Raw genomic sequence first — 23,739 nt, 5'->3', positions numbered from 1 at the left:
TATCATTCTAGGGATTTTTTTTGTACAAATTTATATTATTCTAGGGAATTTATTTTGTACAACTTTATATCAGAATCAGAATCAGATCAGAATCAGAATAATTTATTATAGTGTCACATACCAATATAAAACACAACGAATACATAATTACATAATATGCAATTAAAAATTAAATATTACAATTAGAATATTGGTACCCAGCCAAATAACTGACTTATGAGACACTTTAAAAATATAACACATATTATAAAACAATTAAAACTAATGTACTAAAATATTATTACACACAATACCTCCTTCGATAAAACATGTGATATAAAGTGTTTGCTAAAAATGGTTGAATTGCATCATTTGACATTAAGAAAATAAATTTGTCCTGGAAATCAAGATCGTTAAAAGTCTCACAAATATCACCAGATTTCTTCATTAAATCATATCTTAAATCTGCATAAAAATCGCACCCTAACAAAAATTTTTTTTTCATCCTCAACACAATTACCTGTTCAATATGTACAAGTACGCTCATTTAAAGGAATTTTTGGCTTGGTGTATCTACCCGTTTCAACTGCCAGTGGTAAACAGCCACTTCTAAAATTTGACAAAACACGTCTATGCTGCCTATTACGAACTAATTTTACATAAGAACTAAATTCTAAAACATTTTTATACTCCCTATACATACGTAATTTATTACCATTACATTCATTTCTGTCATTAAACAATTTTTCAACTCATTCATTTTAATCTTTTTCATAGAGTTTGGATTTGATTTCTTGCAGTTTATGTTTCATGGAAAAAGTATCATTAATAACATTTTCAATACCTAAAATTTGTGCTTTCTTTATACAGTTTTTATCCCATGACCTAGAACAATCCTTACTCCACGCATGAACCTTATATGTAAGTCTTGTATCGTAAGTTTTGCTCACTCTAAGAAAAAGACGAAAAGTTTCCAAAATTTCTGCTGATTTCGTACTTTTAAGTCCCATATCACCCTGAATGGCTATATTTGACGCATTTGAAGCACTTCCTAAGAATGACCGACATGCTTTGTTCTGTATAACTTGTACATCTCTCCAATTTGTATGCCCCCATATTCCAGAACCATAGTATAGAACAGGCTCAACTACAGACCTATAAAGTTTCGTAAACACATCATAAGTCATTCCACCACATGAAATAAATTTGGCATATAAGGCTGAAAGTGCTCTGCTTGCTGATTTAGTAATTTCTCGTACTGTATGTTTATAATCCAAAAATTCATTCAAATGCAGTCCCAAATATCTGTAGGATGAAATATAATTAACCGAAGTTTCTCCGCAGTTAAATTCGACAGTAGATCTAGCAGTGTTTTTATTACGAAAATGAATAACCTTTGTTTTTTCTTTATTTAGTGTCATTCTCCATTTCCTACACCAGGTTTTTAAACAGTCCAACATCTTTTGTAAATTCTGTTCATTTGGAGCTATCAAAGCAACATCGTCAGCGTAAAGAAGAATAGATACATTTAAATCAGCAATATCTACACCAGCATTAAGCGAGCGAATATCATCCGCAAGATCGTTAACATATATGGAATACAAAGTAGGAGACATTTTACAGCCTTGTTTCACACCGTATTGAACCGGGAAAATATCTGTCAAGTTGTTTCCTAATTTTACTGCACTTTGTGTCGCATCGTAAAGAGACTGAATTGCTTTTAGAAACGTTCCGTTAATACCAATTTTCATCAGCTTATACCACAACATGTCCCGATTAATATTATCAAAAGCCTTCTTCGCATCAACAAAGCACACGAAAGAATCTTTCCTTCGTAACTTTCTATTTTTAATAATTGTTGTTAATACATATAAGTGATCCAAACAGCTTCGGTTACGTCTAAATCCATTTTGCTCTTCTGCTAACATGTCATTTTGTTCTAACCAATTTGTCAATCTTTTATTCAAAATATCCGCATATATTTTGCACGGCACTGATATTAATGAAATTGGACGGTATTCAAGTGGATTAAGGGGATCCATTTTCGGTTTCGGAATCGGAGAGATCATACTCGTTAACCATTCACTAGGAACGTGCCCTTCTATGAAACAAAACTGAATAATTTTATATAACAAGTCAACGCGTGTCATTTCGCAAAATCTCACTCGGTATCTCATCAATTCCAGCGGATTTACCTTGCTTATCTCGAAAAACGGCCTCGCGTACCTCATCCCTTTCAATAGCTCTATTAAGTTCAGTTGTATCAATATTATTGTCATGGACTAAATTATTCCTATTTTGAAGTTTACTTTTAATGTCCTTAAGAAATTTGTCATCATACGAACCATTCATATCAGCACTGTTGTACAACTTTTTATAGTCTATTTTCCATTTTTCTAATACAGAGTCAATGTCACTTATAATTTCTCCTGTTTCTGATCGAATTTGAAAAGTCTGTCTCGATTTGCGATCATTGGCAAGTCCTAATTTTCCTATAGACTTCCAAAATTCAGATGAATTTTGTTCGCCAAGTTTTTGAAGTTTATTTTGTTGTTCTAGCTGATAATTTCGCTTCGCTTTCCGATTTAATTTGTCGAAATCTTTTCGTGATTGCATAAATCGAGTACGGAGCTTAGATTTTCCAATTGATTTGCATCGCTTCCATTGCCTCTCAGCATCACACGTTTTGTTCCATGAGTCCTGTAATTCATCAGACCAATACGGTTTCCGCTTACACTTATTCGTTCGCATATTAGAAACGGGCGGTTTCAGTTCTTTACATGTTAGCTCTAATTATCTAATAAGTAAATATTTCAGTTCGATAAAAGCCTTATTCACGTCTTTACTACGGTTTAAAGCAACTTCAATTCGATATATAGTATCTCGTAATACATTCTGCATATTTTCACTAGAAAAAGGTTCGTTACTCAATCCATCTAGCTTGAACTTTCTTGGACCTTTAACCCGATTTACTCCTATACCGCTCTCGTTTTGCTCTACTTCCGACATATACGTTCTAACTCGTATGCCCCATTCCAACAGAGAATGGTCCGGAATCGACTCGTATCCGACAAGCGATAACTCAGTTACTAAGTCTGACATTGTATTCACTTTAAAATTAATTACATCGTTTAACTGTTCATGTGGAGTAAGGACATAGTCTACAACAGATTTCCCTGTACCTTTAATATGAGTAAAATCTTGCGAACCAATTCGCCCATTTACCATACACATATTACAATCTACTAAAAACTCAATGAGTAAATCACCATTTCTATTTGATATACTATCAACAATTTCTCTTATTTGTACATTATCAACACCTTCAATAAAATCTTGGGCATCTCCACATCTAGAATTAAAATCACCACAAATATACAATTTACCAATATTTTGATACATATACACCTGTTCTAGCAGTTTAGTATAAAAAACTAGTGAGTCATTATATATAGAATTTTCTGGTGGTAAGTAACACACACATAAACATATTATATCATTTTCATTACTCAATTTTATCCATAGAATATCTTGTACTTCACTGTTTAAAATTTCAACATTATAATATTTCAATAGATCATTTTTAACTAAAGCCGCAACCCCACCAGAACCTCTCTTGGAATTAACATGAACTTTGTCCCTGTTTCTCTGAAAACAAGTATAACCTTCTACATTTATTTTTATCACTTTCTCTCAAAAAAGTTTCACATAAACATAGAATATCAAAATTTAAAGCGTTTACAACATGACATCTAAAGTTTGAATTATCATTTTGACGTGCTGACCACCCTCTCATGTTCCAAACACCAAGCGTTAATTCCTAATATCCGCGTCCACCTCTACCACCTCGACCACGGAAATGTCGTCCTTGTACTGGTGTCCACTCCTCTCTTTCTGGTCGTCTTTGTCCGTTTACATTGTCATATTCTCTACCTCTCATGTTATTGCCTCTCTTCTGAATTTTGCCGTTTACAACCACAAAGTCTTTTTCACGGCCAATACCGTTCAGCACTGTCATCATATTTGACAATTGTACCCGTGCTTCCGATGTCAGTTCATTTTCAATGTAAACTTTTTGATAATCGCGTGAATATTTCAACTTTCTCTTACTTTTCATCAACTTCTCTTTCTGTTCTTCATTTTCTACGGAAGCTATCACAATCCCTGGGCGACTTCCTTTACTTTCCATTCTTGTAGCTTCAACAACTCGAACATCATGTAAACGAAGACCATCTCTAATGATAGCGGATACCCGATTTTTTGTCAGCTCAGAGTCTGTCTTCTCTGCATCGGTTTCTGAGAGCATTTTAACTACAAATTTTGTATCTCGCTGTATCGGCCGAGTAATTGCACCTGCCTGTGTACTGATTAAATCAGTGCGCACTCTGTCCGCGACCTCGGTATGTATGTTTTTAATATCGCTCCTCAGATTATTTACAATGCCGTCAATCCTTTTGTTTACTGTGGTCATTTGAGCTTTAAAATCGTCTTTCACTTTATTCACCTCTTTATTTATTTTATTGTCAATCATTTTGCTCATATTTTCAACAATATTTTTTGCAAAAGTATTTTCTAAATTGTCAATACGTTCAAATACTTTGTCATTCATATCTTTCATCTCAACAGCAATATCATACATGAGTGTTTTCAATTCACCCAATTCGTTACCAATGTCATCTTTTTTCGTACAACTTAATATCATTCTTAGGGATTTATTTTGTACAACTTTATATCACTCTGAGGAATTTATTATGAACAACTTTATATCATTCTGAGGAACTTATTTTGTACAACTTTATATCATTTTAAGGAATTTATTTTGTACAACTTTATATCATTCTAAGGAATTTCTTTTGTACAACTTTATATCATTCTGAGGAAGTTTTTTTGTTCTAATTTACATTATATTTGGGAATTTATTTTGTACAACTTTATATCATCTAGGAAATTTATTTTGTACAACTTTATATTATTCTAGGGAATTTATTTTGTCCAACTTTATATCATTCTAATGAGTTTGGTGTATTATGCGTTCTTCTTTTATTTATTGCATTACATTGCGTGAAGGGAGTTGTAGTGCTAACGCGTCAGTCATGCAGTTCGTAGTTTAATTGTCAATAAGCATGTAAGTTCTGAACATTCCGTTCTTGTTTCTTAAAAGAATACTTCCAATTTACTAATTAAATTTATAATTAATTTTCATTTATATTAGCTTGTGTTCAATAATACTAACTGACAGTTGAATTGGAGTAATCTAATTGCGGGAATATTGCAGGAAGCAATGGTTAATATATCATATCGAATTCAACATACCTTTTACAGTAATTATCAAGAAAGAAACTGCTATAGTCAGAATTACTGGTCCCATTTTACCACTTTTGTCTTGCTGACCAAATTGGTATAAGAAAATGTCCTTTCAGGAAGTTATGTCTTTAATCCAGAGCATAAGCCTATGCTTTTCCTGTTTTCGTGTCATTGGGAAAACATCTTTTATGGTATTAATTTCAAACAATAGAATGATCATTTTGTATATTGAAAGTGCAGTTGTCCGTGACCACGAACTTGTAACTATTTGTTTACCAATAGACAATAGAAATATAATTTATACACTCATTATATAGGGCTAGATTTGTTTCACATATAGATCTTTGACCATATTGTTCAATAGTTCTGTGATCATTAATATATCTTAAAATTGTTTTAATAGCTATCCTTGATTGTATTTCTTATTTTTAAAATCATAGCTTCATCATCAAAAGACGAGGAAAATGTTCTGTTGTCATAATATATCGAAGTTCTTTAGCACTTCCTAGTTCGATCACACAATGCAAACAAATGTATGACAAATTGACAGAAAAGATCAATTAACAAAATTTTCGTTTTTTTTCACTTGATACATAATTATAGCACAAGATATATATTTTAATATATATTATAAAGTAACACGTTAATAACAAATGAAACGAGTTTCCTGTAACAAAAGAGAAAAGAAAAGCTTTTGAATTTGGTGAATGCTCACATGTTACACATTTTGTACCAGGCAAAACTTAATCAAAACTAGTTCATGAAAAGTATAGTTGTAGTTATTGCAGCTCTTTATTTTGGATAGTTGTTTGAAAGTAGTCAAAAGACAACTTTTTTGTCGCCCTTCATGTTGCTCGTTATATTAAACTGTTTTGTTAAAGATCATATGAAGATGTAACCAATACGTTACGTATACAAATTTCTAGTTGTTAAGTCACTCCCGTACAACACACGCAATGCAAATTTTTTGTATAGGGTTAAACTAGTTTTTTGGTTTCCTGTTTTTGATATCCCTATGCCTTTCATAATGTACTTAATAAAAATTAAACGGTGTCCATTTTACTGCACCATATGCGCATTTGTCAATTAATGTCTCTTAGATGATGCCCGAGGCCAAAGTATTAAAAACTCTAAAAATTAATATAAAATTTGATGAGCCGATATAGGTATCTTTTTCTAATTGTTGAAGCCGTGCGTTCATCTGTAGTCGATGGTTACCTCCTAACCGAAGAGTTGTGTCATTGGCAACCTTTCCTCATCTTATTATATTTATAAGAGCTTCAGTAAAACTGACATATGTAAACTCTATCAATCAACTGAACAAGTGAAGAACGTTGAACTGTCGTATTCCTGACTTGGAACAGGCATTTACCAAAAAAGATTAAAAGACCAGTTCATTCAAGAATGGTCAACAGAAATAAACAAATCGCCATAGGGACTGCCTTAAAGATTGTGTAAAAATATTTTAAATTTGAACACTTTTTATTAGTGTTACCATTCAATTCATTATTAAATTTTGTGCAGATTTAGATTTCGGAATAATTGTTTGCCAATTGAGACGGAAAGGTGGTGCAACATTCAAAGATCTGAAAGCTTGTGTCACCTTTGCGACTCAGCTGACATCGGTGACGAATACCAATCGGTGACGAATACCATTATATCTTTTCATTTTTTTTTCTAAGATGAAAGAAACAAATATTTATCACAATATTGCAATACTAGTGTAAATGTTATTAAATTCGAACAAGCAAATATGTATTCAACCCGAAACTGTGTTAACTTTAGCAACTCTGTAGATTTATTAAATCTATGTCTGTGAAAGTCTATCCTCCTGGTTAGAAACTCTGTAGATTTATTAAATCTATGTCTGTCAAAGTCTATCCTCCTGGTTAGAAACTCTGTAGATTTATTAAATCTATGTCTGTCAAAGTCTATCCTCCTGGTTAGAAACTCTGTAGATTTATTAAATCTATGTCTGTGAAAGTCTATCCTCCTGGTTAAAAACAACAACATATATCCATTTATCTTTTTTCCAAATATATATTATGATATTATATAACATTCATTTGTATTTCACATATTTTACTACTTTTTGCATCTGTTTTTGTTGTGTTCCAAAATTTTCCAAAACTGTAACAAAGTTTTTTGCTTAAGGTAGATCATAAGTATATACTTTTTGAGATAGAATTTTCTTATACTTTGCCAAAAGGAAGATTTTACTATGCTTTTTTCAAAAATATAATAAAAAGTATAGGTCACCGTGCTATTTTCCAAGCTATGAGTCGTTGAAAATTGCATAAATTTGGTTAGATTGTTCATAAAAAAACACATTTGTGTGCATAAAAAAAAATTCGATGAGATAGAATTTTGAAATAAATTGTAAAAAGATAGGTTTTATAATATGTTTTAAAAAAATAAAAATAAAAAATGATGTCACCGAACTTTTTTTCTTACTACAAGTAAAAATAAAAATTTCTCTATCAGTCCAGTATATATTTTTTACTAAAAGAGTTATCTCCCCTTAAATGGCTTATTTGAAAAAATGATTCTAAAAACACAAAATTTGATATTTGTTTAAATATTTTGGATAATACAACAAATCACCAAGTTTTCTTTATATAAATAAATAATCTAACCATTAAATTGCAAATCTGTCTCCAAATTGGCAGATTTGGGTAAATAACTAGACCAATTTTGTACTGAGATTGTACAATCCAAGATGGCGGTATACCATGAATCTACCTTAACTGACATACACTGCCACTACCCAGCTTAAAGCCTCTTCCGAACATTTGAGAGTCCCTACTATGTACTGGTTACCTAAATTGCACAAAAAAACATTTAAATTCCGTTTCATCTCCGCATCTATTAAGTGTTCTACTACCAATCTATCAGTGCTTCTAACTACCTCCATTACTACTACCAAAGAACTTGTTATTAACTTTTGTAATAAAGCTTATGAAAATAATGGTATTAATTATTTTTGGAGTGTTAAAAATTCTTTAGAGGTTTTAGATAAAGTATATGCTTTTGATGGTCCTTTAAATTCTGTTGACATTTATGATTTTTCTGCTCTCTATACTACACTTCCACACAATCTTATCAAGAAAAAGTTTTCATATTTAATTAAATGATCTTTTGAAAAATCTCATTACAAATTTGTTTGCTGTAACTCGTTTAAAGCCTTTTTCTTTAACGAAAAAGGAAAGTATGATAGATACACTTACTGGACATGTGAAGATATGATTGAAGCTTTAAATTTTCTCCTGGACAACATATATGTACGTTTCGGCGATAAAGTGTATCGGCAAGTAGTAGGTATTCCTATGGGCACTAACTGCACCCCTTTAATAGCAGATGTATTCCTGTATTGCTATGAATCTCAGTTTATGACCAAACTCAGTAAAGACACGTCATTATTACATTCGGTTGATACATTCAACAATACCTTCCGATATCTAGATGATATATTTTCGTTAAATAATCCAGAGTTCTCTAAATATACTACCGAAATTTACCCAAAAGAACTTACTTTAACTAAATCTAACATAAACAGCAGTAGTTGTCCTTTTCTAAATTTGGACATTTCAATCTCCAAAGGAAAACTCCATACTAAAATTTACGACAAAAGAGACGACTTTTCATTCCCTATTGTTAATTTTCCTTTTTTAGACGGTGCTGTTCCTTTGGCTCCATCATACGGTGTTTATATATCCCAACTCGTTCGTTTTGCCCGTGTGTGTAGTGATGTCATAGATTTAACGAACGTAATCAATGCATCACTGGTAAATTATTAAGTCAGGGATTTCGTTACTATAAATTACGTAAAACTTTTACTAAATTCTTTCATAGATACAAATATTTGATTAGTAAATTTGGCTGTACCTGTAGAAAACTGATTAAAAACGGTATTTTACATCCTAAATTTTACGGTAATATTGTACTTAAAGCGCGGAAATCATTATGTGATCCGTGTAAACTCATCGAACCTTTAAACAAACTTATATGTAAAGGTTATCTTACCAATGTTGTAATTAGATCTTTGAATATAGTTTACATTGGCACTAATATGTATAAAGACACACCCACGTTCATTTTGATCTATAAAGAGGTTAACTCCTAACTATCCTACTGCCTGTCGATACATTTATTTTTGGCATTGCACAAGTCATGTCTTCTTTGACTGTCTATGACGTTAAAATACTAAATCCCTGGGATGTGTTTTAGTTGATTTTAGTCTCTGATGCATGATTTTATAGATGATATCTAGTCTATATACCAGCTTTGATAAGTGTTTACATTGTATCATAGATCAAATTTATTTGTTCAGTGTATATTCACTGGTGTTAATATATCTTTTGATTGAGTTAAGCCATTTCAATTGATATTTTATAGAGTGTCTTTCTATGTTGTGATGTTACACTATTGTTTCAGATAAGGGTGAAGGTTTGGTACCATTAAAACGTTTAAACCCGCTGCAATTGTTTGCACCTGTCCTAAGTCAGGAATCTGATGTTAGTAGTTGTCATTTGTTGATGTGGTTTATAAGTGTTTCTCGTTTCTCGTTTTTTATATAGATAAGACCGTTGGTTTTCCCGTTTGAATGGTTTTACACTTGTAATTTTTGGGGCCCTTCATAGCTTGCTGTTCGGTGTGAACCAAGGCTCCGTGTTGAAGACCGTACTTTGACCTATAATGGTTTACTTTTATAAATTTTGACTTGGATGGAGAGTTGTCTCATTGGCACTCATTCCACATCTTCTTATATCTATGATAAAAAAGTTAAGCATTACATCTAAATTTTTAATATTTAGCTTTTTTAAAATATAATGTATCATGAATGAATACCAGCATTCAATATTATTAATTAACATGTTTTTGATAAAATCTTAATCAGATGATTACAACTTTTCATATTGAATTACTAAGGTATATCGGTCAAAGATTTTTAAATGTACAAAAATTTGTGCCTGACTTATTATTTTAGCTAACCTTCTGCAAAGTTATTTTAATTTTATTGTTTTTCTCATTTGTTAAATATGAATTTTTATAGATTGTTTTTGTATTCCTAAATTAAAAAAAACAAACAAAAAAAACAAACAGATAAATAAGTAGATAAGAACAATAGATATGTTTTACTAGGTGAAGGTATTTTTCATTGTCTATGAGGTAAAAAAAATATAATTTGTTAATTTTACGGATAACTGCTCTTTTGCTTTTTGAACTATTGTCTTCGATAAAGTATTACAATTACATTTGGGTGACACATAACATGAAAAAAGAACCTTCTCATTTTACATTTATGTATATTGATGTCTGTGAACCGGCACGAGTTTTTAAACAACTATTTCTTTGGCATGGTTGGTCATCGAGAAAAATTGGTACACTAGGACTTATAAACTGACAATTACAATTTCATTTTGGATGTATATTGTAAACGGTATGCGCAATTCAAAATGCTACATAAAAAATCATTTTAAAAAAGTGATTTATAAACATTTACATCATGAGATTGGGCTTATTTATTTATCGATTGGTATTGTAGAATTGAAACAAAACTTGTCTTATATGTTTATGTCGGGGCCTTTTATAGCCGATTATACGGTATGGGTTTGTTGAAGGTCGTACGGTTGCCTAGAATTGCTTACATCCTCTTCATTTGAACTTTAGTGGATAGTTGTCTCCTTGGCAATCATACCACATCGCCTTAATTTTAAATCAAATTATAATTCAAATACTAACCGAATGAAAACTTCAAATGTTCATTGTTCTTTTTGTCGTCAATAGAGTCGTTATGTGCAAGTGTGCAATGTCAATGTTAAGTCATTAAACAAAAGTATTGATTATTTCATTTAAGGGTCTTGTCCTTTTGAATACTACAAGTGTTCTGATTTCCTTGATTGGTGTTGTCCTGATGGCTATACATGTACTGGTAATAACTCATGTGACAAAACCTCGATATATCCAACCTCATCATCAGAAGGGTAAGTCAACTCTATGATGGCTATACATGTACTGGTAATAACTCAAGTGACAAAAACTCGATATACCCAACCTCATCATCAGGAGGGTAAGTCATGTGACAATAACTCGAAATATCCAACCTCATCATCAGGAGGGTAAGTCATGAGACAATAACTCGATATACTCAACCTCATCATCAGGAGGGTAAGTCATGTGACCATAACTCGATATACCCAACCTCATCATCAGGAGGGTCATGTGACAATAACTCGATATACACAACCTCCTCCTCCTCCTCATCATCATCAATTTAATTTTAAATGCTGTATAATATGAATCAGCGAAATTTCTTATTTATATGTAAATTACTTAATTTAAAAATCATATCGATATTGACTTTTCATCCGTTTATTCCGAACTGAAATTATATTTTGATTATTACTAGGGCCATTTTTAGTGGCTTTTTATGCGGCATTGTTTTTATAGCAGTTGTACATGTATGCGGTTCTATCTCAGCGGCTATTAAATGTAAGTCTGTGTGCATTTTCCCCAAGTTTAAATAGCTTGTGCGTTGTTCAAAACACAATTATAGCTTATACTATAAGATTTGTATTATAAGACACTGTATGTAAATGAGTTATCTGTGATTTTGTTTTATCTCAAGTCATCTTCATTTTAATTTTTGTATATCCATTTTCTTTAAATTTAAAAATAAATCTGAGTAAAAACGGACATGACAGTACGATATAGAATGGTCATATATACATTTGAGGCTTCTAAAAGACCAAATTGTTCTGGAAGATAAATATGTATAACTATGAGTCTTATTTACTTAATATTATTTATCAAGTTATTAAGTCTTTGAGTAACAAGAGAGAAAGTCCTAAAATTTCTTGTTAAATCCCAATACTGTTCTTCAAATAATCTTACCAAACAAAGAAGATTGTGTTAAGAAAACAACAAATGTATGGGTTACTACATCTGCTGTAGTATTTTTTAGAAACAACAATTACAAAAATGCACTTATTTGACAAGCTAGAATATATGAAATTATTAAAGCCAGTCCTTTTATACTCGATAAAACACACTTTCGTTTTTGATGAAAAGTATTTCTATCGATTTCTTTTCTGATTGGTATTCCTACGTGGATTTATTGTTCAGCTCGTATCCTTATTTGTTTCATAAGTGTAAGGATTTCCGGTGATGCCTTCTTTGCATATATAAATATTCATCTTTTCAATTTCTTATTATTTACAATTTTCTCGTTTGCAAATCGTACAGTCATGTATAAATACCTATTTAGATAAGAATACATTTAATTTGTTTTCGTAATATTTATTCCAGCAAACCATGGAACATTTCGCAGTGTGGTAGTTCCACGAAGAAACCTAGTCGGCGGAAAGACCATTGCCAAGGAACAACTACCAAGCTAGATTACCTTACACAGCAAAAAACCGCTAACTAATACAAACAACTTTACCGGCTTCTAATTAACTTGTTTTTATAACCTATGTGTATCATCACAAATTAAACGTAAACGTACTTTTTGGGGGTTTTACTCATTGTTGAAAGCCGTATAGTGTCCTACAGTTGTAGACTTCTGTCGTTTGGTCTCTGGTGAATAGTTGTCTCATTGACAATTATTCCACGTATTCTTATTTTCATATTGTCTCGTACTTTAAATGAATCTGATCTTTTTGAACTTGTTATTTTATTTTGTTTGCAAAGACATTCTTAAAAGAGATAGAAATAAACCAAACAAGAGAATGTTTATCAAAAAGGTAGGAGGTGTTGTTATTTTTTGTTGGAAGGCGGCGAGTTGTATATATAAAAAGAAAATGTGGTATGATTGCCAATGAGACAACTCTCCACATTAGACCAAATGTATATGACTATTTTATCTTTTTATTTTGTTTTATCTTCTTATACTATATAGTCGGTACTATGTTTACATTTGTTTCTTCTTTCATCTTATCTTTAATTGGTTTACCTTCTTTTAAAGAAATGATTTTTGGTATTCTCATAAAGTGGCACATTTCTTGTATAATCCTGAAAAGGTTAAAAAAGAAAAAAGTTATTAACTCTACATATTATGATAAGGAAACAAATAACATTTGATGTCCTCAGATAACCAAAAAAAAAAAGATGGTAAGTCAACTTTTAAACTATTCAAATCAACTTGGATTTTTATAGCTGTCATAAATAAAACTTTTAATTAATATGTGCAACAGGTAGACTTTTTAGTTCACATGAAATTCAGTCAACTTTAAAATTTTCTATTAATTTTTCAAATCATAAAAATTGACTGTCATTTCTATTATCATTTATATAGTGTTCTTACAAATTGCAAAGTTAATTTTCATTTTCGTTTATTGCTGTTAAATATGTTTTCGTTTGGGCTTGTATTATATTTGCCCCCGGGTTTATATGATCCGTTCATCCTATTTTGACTCATCAAAAATCAAGAGTCTATCCTAAATTGAGGTAAATTGTATGGCTTTCCGTTTCGATTCCTAACATCACTGAAGAGACATTAGTTGTCGAAATCCGGATATGGTGTACAAAAACGTTTGCACCTTTTGTTTGCGGTATATCATCTTTTCCGCAAGTTAATTGTTTTCTGTTTAGTAATAAATTTATAATTAAGATCCATTTATTACATCGGTGATCCGTTTATTTGGCAATCGCAAATGGCAGTCAGCAGGGTTTAAGAACATTTGTTGTTCGACCTGTTAGTCAAATGCGTTTTGTTAAAATATACTTTTTAACTTTTTTGGTGTTTTGGAAAATGTTGTTTGTGCTGTATTTAGACCCCTCTAACAAGAAATTTGTTTTGCATGCACACGTATAAAAATTGCGGTTTTTATCCAACGCAATCATAGGTTTGAACGTTGTTTTCAATTTAAACTTGTTTATATTTTTTCGTTTGGGCTTGTATTATATTTGCCTTCGGGTTTATATGATCCGTTCATCCTATTTTGACGCCTCAAAATTCAAGAGTCTATCCTAAATTGAGGTAAATTGTATGGCTTTTCAAATACCGTTTCGATTCCTAACATCACTGAAGAGACATTAATTGTCGAAATCCGGATATGGTGTACAAAAACGTTTGCACCTTTTGTTTGCGGTATATCATCTTTTCCGCAAGTTAATTGTTTTCTGTTTAGTATTAAATTTATAATTAAGATCCATTTATTACATCGGTGATCCGTTTATTTGGCAATCGCCAATTGCAGTCAGCAGGGTTAAAGAACATTTGTTGTTCGACCTGTTAGTCAAATGCGTTTTATTACAATATACTTTTTCACTTTTTTGGTCTTTTGGAAAATGTTGTTTGTGCTGTATTTAGACCCCTCTAACAAGAAATTTGTTTTGCATGCACACGTATAAAAATTGCGGTTTTTATCCAACGCAATCATAGGTTTGAACGTTGTTTTCAATTTAGACTTGTTTATGTATGATGTATATATGTAGTTAGGGAACGACCATTTAATTTAACTTCAAGGGGGGGGGGGGTTGTGTTTTTTTTCCCTAAAAATAATATTATGATCCCCAATTTGATGAAAAAAATATTGTGTTGTGGTCAAGCAGATGACCAAAAAAAATATTCGGAATCCAGATTTTCCCCATGCCTTAAAGTGTTAAATTTTGATAAACATAATTTGATTGATAGCGTCAAAACAAAATTTCTGACTGAGATAAAAAAAAATAAACCAATACAGCTTACACAGATTAGGACATGATGCTCGATCTGCATTAGATCTACTCTTCTCGTTATGACCCTGATAAATGCAACGGATTTGTTTCCTCCTCCACTGAATTCCAAAATAATCTCATGTGATGCACAAATATTTAGATTCAATGCTGTACTGTCAATTTTCTCTGAGCATTGTAAAAGTGATAAATGGGAACTTGCGTCCCTATCACAGTGGAAGAGTTGGATGGAAGGATCATCAGAACATACTGTGTTATACAATGTTGAAAAGTTACAAGGATTGCTCATTTTGGTCTGCTGTTGTCATTATTGCCTTTCTGTGCTTGTAGTTGGAGATTTAACTCAGGGTAATTAACTCTTGGTGCACATAGGTGAAGTGTCAAAATATTATTTTATTTCGATTCTTCTTATTTACAAGTAATAGCTTTTCTAAAAAGCTTGCCGTATTTTAGCTGCTTATATTGAGATCGGTGGTTTGTGGGTATAGGTTTTTTTATTGGAATCTGGCACTCCAAGCACTATGAATATATTGTGTCTTTTTTCTCCTGGTTTTTAATTTTAGTTGTAGTATTGGTGGATCAGGGTTATCATGGAAGGAGGCTTTATAGTCGCATATGATAATATATATATATATATGGTTTGTAATAGCTAGAGTAACGATACAAACACTTTTTTCTTTGTTTTGTGGAATATGATTGTTTACTCTTTATGACAATGCAAGTAGTTTTAACATGCATACTGTGTCTTGACAGTTATGTAATAGTTTGCAAGGTTATAATCAAGTTGGTAAGATAAACTGTTATCACAGAGATATGTCTCGCCTTTTTGTAATTTTGATAATGCAAATGTTGAAATTAAAATAGCAATACTTTAACATGTAATTTATGCAAATATTCAAAGTCGATGAACCATGACTGAAGGTACATGGCTAAACAATCTCCATGGAAATGAGATGTGCCAATGCTAATACAACTGCATACCAAATACCATTGACTTATTATAAGTCGTTCCCTTTAAACAAACCTAAACACAAACATTAACTTTTAAACTATGTAAAAGTTTCAAAGTCAATCAACTATGATCAGGGGTGGGGGCTATATAATCTCCATGGAAACGATACTTGCAAATGCCAATAAATTTGCATACCAAATATCATTGACTTAACATTAGCAGTTCATCTTAAACTGATCTAATCACAAACTAATACATGTAAACTAAGCAAAAGTTTCAAAGTAAATAGACCATGCCTGAGGGGGCGAGGCCAAATATTCTCCATGGAAATGAGATGTGCTAATGCTTATACAACTGAACACCAATTAACATTAACATTGGCATACCACTAATGGTTCCCCTTGAACTGACCTAATCACAAACTAATACATGTTAACTTAGCAAAATTTTCAAAGTCTAGAGACCATGACTAAGGGGGCTGAGCCAAATAATCTCCATGGAAGTGAGATATGCCAATGCTTATACAACTGCATATCAAATGTCATTGACCTACCACTAGTGGTTCCCCATAAATTGACCTAATCACAAACTAATACATGTAAACTATGAAAAGTTTCAAAGTCAATAGACCTTGACTGAAAGGCGGGGCCAAATAATCTCCATGGTAATGAGATGTGCCAATGCTAATACAACTGCATACCAAATATCATTGACCTACTACTAGTGGTTCACCATGAACTAGACCTAATCACAAACTAATACATTGTTGACGCCGCCATCGCCGTCGCCGACGCCGGAAACAGCATACCTATGTCTCGCTTTTTGACTCCGTCAAGGCGAGACAAACAACGTATTATTTACTGTTGAGGATTACTGCTTGACAAAATGGACTACCAGTGGCAGATCTAGAAATTTTCATAAGAGGGGGGCCGCTCCAGTCATGCTTCAGTGATTCACTACATGTATATGATTAACCAAAGTTTTCCCACAAAAGTGTGGGGGGGGGGGGGGGGGGGGGTCCCCTGAAAAACTCTCTAAATCCGCCTCTGACTACAATAGTTGGCCGTTCAAATATAAGAACATTACATCTTATATGTATAGAAGTCTTCTAAAATATCATCTAGTATTAAAAATAGGAAAAAATAACCAGTTGAATACAAAATTATATAAGAAGTTACCTTAAGGATATTAACTGTCTTTGAACATATCAAAACAAATATATTGCAATTTAGTTTTGATAATCATACTTTTAGCAATCCATGTTTTATACATTGTCAACTTAGAATAGTAAGTTTATTTTGCTTCTTTTGGTTAATAGTGATCTAATGTATGAATGTGTTTTGCCATGTTTTATGAGCATGTAGTATGAATGACTTCTCTAATGCAAATTTTATAGAATAAATAATCAAAACAACAACTTATGCATCTTTATTAGCAACATATACAGTAAAAAAAAGAATGTGAACTCATGATTCACACAGAAACGTAGACAAAAGAAATGAGGAGTTCCTTTTCCTATCATAAAAAAGTGCCCTGCCCTTCACTGGCACCCTGCCCCTTTCTATTTCTAGCTGGAGCACTGGAAGTGATGAATATCTCATCTGGCTTTTGTCTTAGGTCTTAGAAGAAGCAATTAGTTTTGAAGGTACAGATTAAGTGTTGTTATTACTAATTTCCAGATGTAGTATTACTGTAAGAAGATGTTTTGTGGTAATGGAGCGATAGTTGTTTTATTTGTTTTTGTTTATTGTCATGATTGATATGGACTATATAGCTTGCTGTTTGGTGTGAACCAAGGCTTCATGTTGAAGACCGTACTTCAACCTATAATGGTTTACTTTTACAAATTGTGACTTGGATGGAAAGTTGTCTTTGGTACTGATGTGACATTCTGTTATATCTATCGACAAGATTGAGAACACATTTTTTTGTAGTAAAACATATTTAATTCTATAATATCATATATAGCAATATATCGGTAATTTGTGCATTTTTCCTTTGATGTGTACTCTCTGATAATGTCAGTATCAGTTGACTGGTCATGATATATAAATTATTGGGTCAGTTTGCAATTGACATGCACGGGTGTGCTGTGTCAGGATCTTTTTCCCCCTTTCATTCACAAAATCATGCATGATTTTTTTTTGCAGAATCGCAAGAGTGTTTTGGTGAATGAAACATTTCATTTCTTATATTGTTTGAAAGTTTCAGTAAAGTTAGTTTTGCCTTTTTGACAGATTGTGTGAAAATTCGAACAGAATATGAAATGAAAAACCCAATTAACTTTTAAAAAATGCACTATTATTAATAGCTTTCCTTGCTTATTCACAAGGATGTATAAATATATCATCCATGCTATTCCGATCTGAGTTTTTATTCATACATAGTCTGGTGCTGTTCTAAGTAGTCTTCTTTTTCTGTTTCTTGAGATGTATTTGTTTTACCTGTTCAGTCACTATAAAGTGTTACAATTCATATTTAGACGCAACACAGAATAGTGACCAAAAAGGTACTGCTGTCATATGAGAGGAGCTAGAAAAAAAATGAAATGTACACATTTTCAACATTTTTGTGGGACCATGTATTCTGTTTCACATTCAATGTTTACTATATGTTTCCATAATCATCCGGAACAAATCGCACTGGACCGATTTCTTACATCACCGTTTTTATTGTACTACGTGACTACTTTTAATTTCTGTGACACCGTCTGCTCCAAAATTTAACACATGTAACATGGACGACACTTAATTATTTTCTGAGGAAATCGAGACATACCACTGTCAAGTACGTTTTATTCATTTATAAACTGTGATAATTTAATCTGTTTAACTCCGTTAATTTGGATAAATGATTTATTAAATGCATACGAACTGTAAGTTATTTATATCCGAGATTTGAACTGTAAATTGTACTTTCGTTTTCATTTCATTGTTTTAAATATTTGCATTTAAACTTAATATGTTCTTTCATACACATTGTAAGTATTTCCTTTTGTTTTATTGCAGTTTACCAAACAATACTGACTACTGTATAAACCTTTCTGGTGGAATATCATATTATAATTTTCAAAACAAGTTGTGTTCTTTATATATTCGCCGAGATTGCGATTCAGTCACCTGGTTAAACTAGCTGAGTCAGGCTCAGCATAGTAAATTGACAACAACTTGTCTACACATCTCCTGAACAGGAAATACAACGGAGCATCGTTCGTAGCTGTTACCTTGACACTACGCAACACAGCTTGTGTGTCCTAGGCAGCAAACCAACAACGTTGAACAAACATTGCCTACAGTTAGTTGATTTACATAATGGATCCCAGCCACGCGGAACAGCAAGACGAGATTCAAAATCCAGAGGGAGACGTCTCTAAAGAACAAATAGAGAATCCGTCTACTACAACACCTTTAGATGAAGATGCCGAGACTAGGCGAGTACGTGAACTCACAGAAAAGGGACAAGGAGTTTTTACAGAAAAACGTGACAAGTTCTATCATGACTTAGAGGCCCTATGGTCAGACCTAGAATCTCAGTTATTGGAAACGACCACGCCTCCTAACGACCTCCAACAATTGCTAACAGCACAAGATAGAATTGTACAAGCCTGTACTAATTATCGGAGGCTCACAGACGAGTACTTGAAATTTCTTAAAAATACAAGAACGTTAGACAGCCTTCAAGACATTGATACGTGTAAACTTTCAACAGATATCCGAATGTCTAAAGTTGACCTAGCAATTGAAACCTTACACGAGCATCGCCTCACCCTGACAAAGGCTAAATCTACAAAAACCAAGACATCTAAGGGCAAGAAAACCTCGCACAGTGGGAGCTCCAACGTCTCTAACATGTCAAGTCTTGCACAGAGGAAGCGTGCCAAAGCAGAGGCTGCTAGATCTCAGATAGCCTTTGCTGAAAAACAGGCCTTGCTACTAAAGCAGGAGGCAGTGATAGAAGAACAGGCTCTTTTCAAGCAAAATGAAATAAAGGCTGAAGCGGAACAAGAAGCCATCAGAGCGGAGCAAGAAGCCATCCGAGCAGAAAAGGACGCCGCTCAAAGAAAAGCTCAATTAGAACAAGAAGCCGCAAGTAGAAAAGCCGAGGCTGCACACCTGCAAGCTGAAATGAAACGTGAGGCCGTACGCAGGAAAACTATAATGGAACAAGAGGCTGCACGTGCAATACGAGAAAAAGCCGAAATTAAGGCTGCTATGAACATTCTAGAAGCACAAAGAGAAGCTGCAGCCGCAGAAGCCGAGGCTCGTATCCTTGAACACGACGGCAGCCAAGCATTTAGCGAGCTCCCTGGCGAAACGGAAGACCCTCTTCAGCGTGTGCAAGATTTCGTCAATAAACATTCTGTACCAACTGCTGTACAGGAAGTAACAGGACCTCAAAAGTTAAAACAAATTCCTGTTAAGATTGAGCTGAGTCATGAAGCACCAGCGTTCGTGCCATCCGTGGCACTGAACTTGCCGTCACAGACATCTGCTGTCTTGCCTTCCGATACTAAGTCACCGGAAGTTACCTTAATCCCAGATCTGGGAATAGTTACCGGCATACAAAAACTAGGCCTTTCAGAGGAGATCCCTGCTGAACACCAGAAACAAGGTGTTAAAGAAGAGATCCCCGCTACACACCTGCAACCAATTAATCCTACATCAGAGATAACTAGATTTCTTCTACGAAAGGACCTACTATTCTCCCGGTTAACAAGCTTTAATGACCGGGCAGAATCCTTCCATACATGGAAAGCAAGCTTTAAAAACGTGACAGACGAGCTACAAGTTTCTGACTCGTAACAGATTGATCTTCTGATCAAGTGGCTCGGTCCAGAGTCTGCTAAACATGCCATTAGCATACGAGCGTCGAATGCCAATAATCCTACAAAAGGCATACAAAGGTTATGGCAGAGACTGGATGAGCGATATGGTGCTCCAGAAATGTTGGAGGCCTCTCTCACAAGTAAACTCGTCAACTTCCCTACCTTGACGAACAAAGATAACGCACGTCTTTATGACTTGTCCGATATTCTATCACCCCAAGACTAAAGTTGGTGCTCATAAAACAGCGGTTGAGCAGCAATCTAGAGACGCCAGCAAACAAGGTCTTTGTATTCTGCACAATACAAAGCATTCCTTAAATGAATGCCGAGCGTTCCGAGCCAAGTCAATAGAGGAACGCAAAGGACTTTTGAAACAAAACAATGTCTGTTATAAGTGTTGCGATTCCACCACACACAGAAGCCGGGAATGTAATGCACGCATAAGTTGTAAAGAATGTGGAAGTAAACAACACACTACCGCACTTCACATTACTAAACTACAGCAACCTACAAGTTCTCAGTCTAGCTCGCCCAAGCAAGCCTATGGCGGGGAGCCTACAGAATCGGCTGAAACTAAGTCAACCTCAGTAAACTCTACCTGTACTGAGATCTGCAAGGATATATATAGTGGGAAATCTTGTGCTAAAATACTACCTGTGAATGTTTATCACAAGGATAAACAGGGCAACGTTATCCGGATGTACGCCATCATTGATGACCAAAGCAACCGGACACTAGCATCGCCCGAATTCTTCAATCTTTTCGACGTAAAAGATAAACCGGAGAACTATACCTTATCAACATGCTCCGGCAGAGTAGTCAGGTTTTGTCATGGAATCAATAAATGGTAATGACAAATTTGACCTGCCGGTACTGATAGAATGTGATCATATTCCCAACAATAGGGACGAAATACCTACTCCTGAAGTCACAATGCATCACCCTCATTTAAAAGAACTTAGAGGAAGCATTCCACCAATAGAGGAACACTGCCAAATTCTTCTCTTAATTGGCAGAGACCTTATAGAGGCACACCACATTCTTGACCAGCGCATAGGACCACCCAGAACTCCATATGCACATCAATTAAAACTGGGTTGGGTAGTGATAGGAGAGACTTGCATTAACAAGCAGCACGTACCTCTTGAATTAAACGTCAAATTCACCAACATTTTACCTACAGGACAACCGTCAACATTTCAACCATGCACAAGCAAGTTTGACATCCGGGAAAATTACACAGACCCTGTAAAGAAAGATTTACAATCGCCATTCTTTGAAAAAACAAGGGACGATGATAAGCCTTGAATGTCATATGAAGACAAAATGTTCATGAAGCAGATGGACAACGAATTTGTGAGGGACTCGGAAGGAAGTTGGGTAGCACCGTTACCGTTCCGAGTGCCAAGACAGCCATTGCCAAGCAACAGACCACAAGCTCTTCATCGTGCTAATATGTTAGACGCCAGTCTGAATAGAAACCCAGTTAAGCGGGAACACTTTCTTACATTTATGAGTAAGATCCTAGACAATAATCATGCAGAGCTCGCTCCACTGTTAGATGACCATGAAGAGTGCTGGTATTTACCACTGTTTGTTGTCTATCACCCAAAGAAACCCGATCAGATTAGGGGTGTGTTTGATTCTTCCGCAAAATGTAACGGAGTCTCGCTTAACAGCGTCCTGCTAACAGGTCCCGACTTGACCAATGATCTTTTAGGAGTATTGCTGCGTTTCAGGAAAGAAATGGTCGCGGTGACTGCAGACGTCCAACGCGTGTTTCACTGTTTTGTAGTCAGAAAAGACCACCGAAATTATCTGAGATTTTTATGGCATAGAGACAACGACCTGCAGGAGAGCCTTGTCGAATGCTGCATGAGAGTTCATGCCTGCCGTTGCTACGCTTGGTCTCAGAGGGGCGGCTCAGACATCAGGGCAGGAGTTTGTTACAAGAAATTTCTATGTCGACGACGGTCTTACGTCTTGTCCTACAAAGGAGGAAGCTGTTAAGCTCATGAAGGACACACAGCAAGCATTAGCAAAATATGGAAACTTAAGGCTTCACAAGTTCGCCTCTAATTGTGCGGAAGTTATGTCTGCATTTCAAGCCAGTGATTTGGCTTCAAATCTTAAGGATCTAGACTTAGATGTCGACAGCAAACCCCTGCAACGTAGTCTTGGACTCAGCTGGGACGTAAACACTGACAACTTCTTATTTCAATTGTCATCAGAAAATAAACCGATCACTCGGAGAGGGATTTTATCAACGATAAACAGCATCTACGATCCTCTTGGATTTTTAGCTCCTGTGATTTTACAAGGAAAGCTCCTACTAAGGAAGATAGTATCAGAAACCGTCGATTGGGATCAACCTCTCTCTGATGAGACAGCAATTGAATGGAAATCTTGGAGAGATACTTTAATAGCTATTGAAACATTGCGCATTCCACGTACCTACGTACAGTATCTCAGCAAAACCGTCATAAAGGAGTTACATGTCTTCTCTGATGCGTCAGAAAAAGCCATAGCAGCTGTTGCTTATCTACGCACGACCGACAGTGGTGGTGAACCAAACATGGGGTTCATTCTTGGGAAAGCAAAAGTTGCACCTACAAGTGGTCACACTATTCCTCGACTTGAACTATCTGCTGCCGTGTTAGCAGTTGAGATCACACAAACCATCGTGGATAATTTAGATTTACACATAGACACCGTGAAATTCTACACAGACAGTAAAGTGGTCTTAGGTTACATCAGTAACGAGACAAGAAGGTTCTTTATCTACGTCGCCAACAGAGTAGAGAAAATAAGGAAATTTAGCTCTCCAAGTCAATGGAATTATGTTCCAACGAATCGTAATCCCGCAGATTCGGGAACAAGGTCCGTACCAGCCCACGAAATTCATAGTGGTGAGTGGTTATTGGGACCGAGACAACTTCTTTCCTCAGAACAGGAGGAGAATTCCGAGGACATATATCAGCTAATAGATCCAGAGGAAGAT

At 34.3% G+C, this 23,739-nt stretch overlaps 2 protein-coding genes across 2 annotated transcripts in view; both read left to right on the top strand.

Moving 5' to 3' along the window:
• Positions 1 to 23,739, top strand: part of LOC127737308 (uncharacterized) — a 160,941-nt gene that overhangs the window by 46,997 nt on the left and 90,205 nt on the right. The window lies entirely within an intron of this gene.
• On the top strand, positions 18,571 to 21,064 carry LOC127737302 (uncharacterized). The gene is made up of 2 exons (XM_052247889.1): positions 18,571 to 18,700; positions 18,922 to 21,064. Exon 2 carries the CDS (start codon positions 19,225 to 19,227, stop codon positions 20,713 to 20,715), a length of 1,491 nt encoding a protein of 496 aa, XP_052103849.1. The 5' UTR covers positions 18,571 to 18,700; positions 18,922 to 19,224; the 3' UTR covers positions 20,716 to 21,064.

This window comes from Mytilus californianus, unplaced genomic scaffold (assembly GCF_021869535.1).
Source record: "Mytilus californianus isolate M0D057914Y unplaced genomic scaffold, xbMytCali1.0.p SCAF_4, whole genome shotgun sequence".
NCBI lineage: Eukaryota > Metazoa > Mollusca > Bivalvia > Mytilida > Mytilidae > Mytilus > Mytilus californianus.
This window is presented reverse-complemented; position numbering and strand designations above follow the sequence as displayed.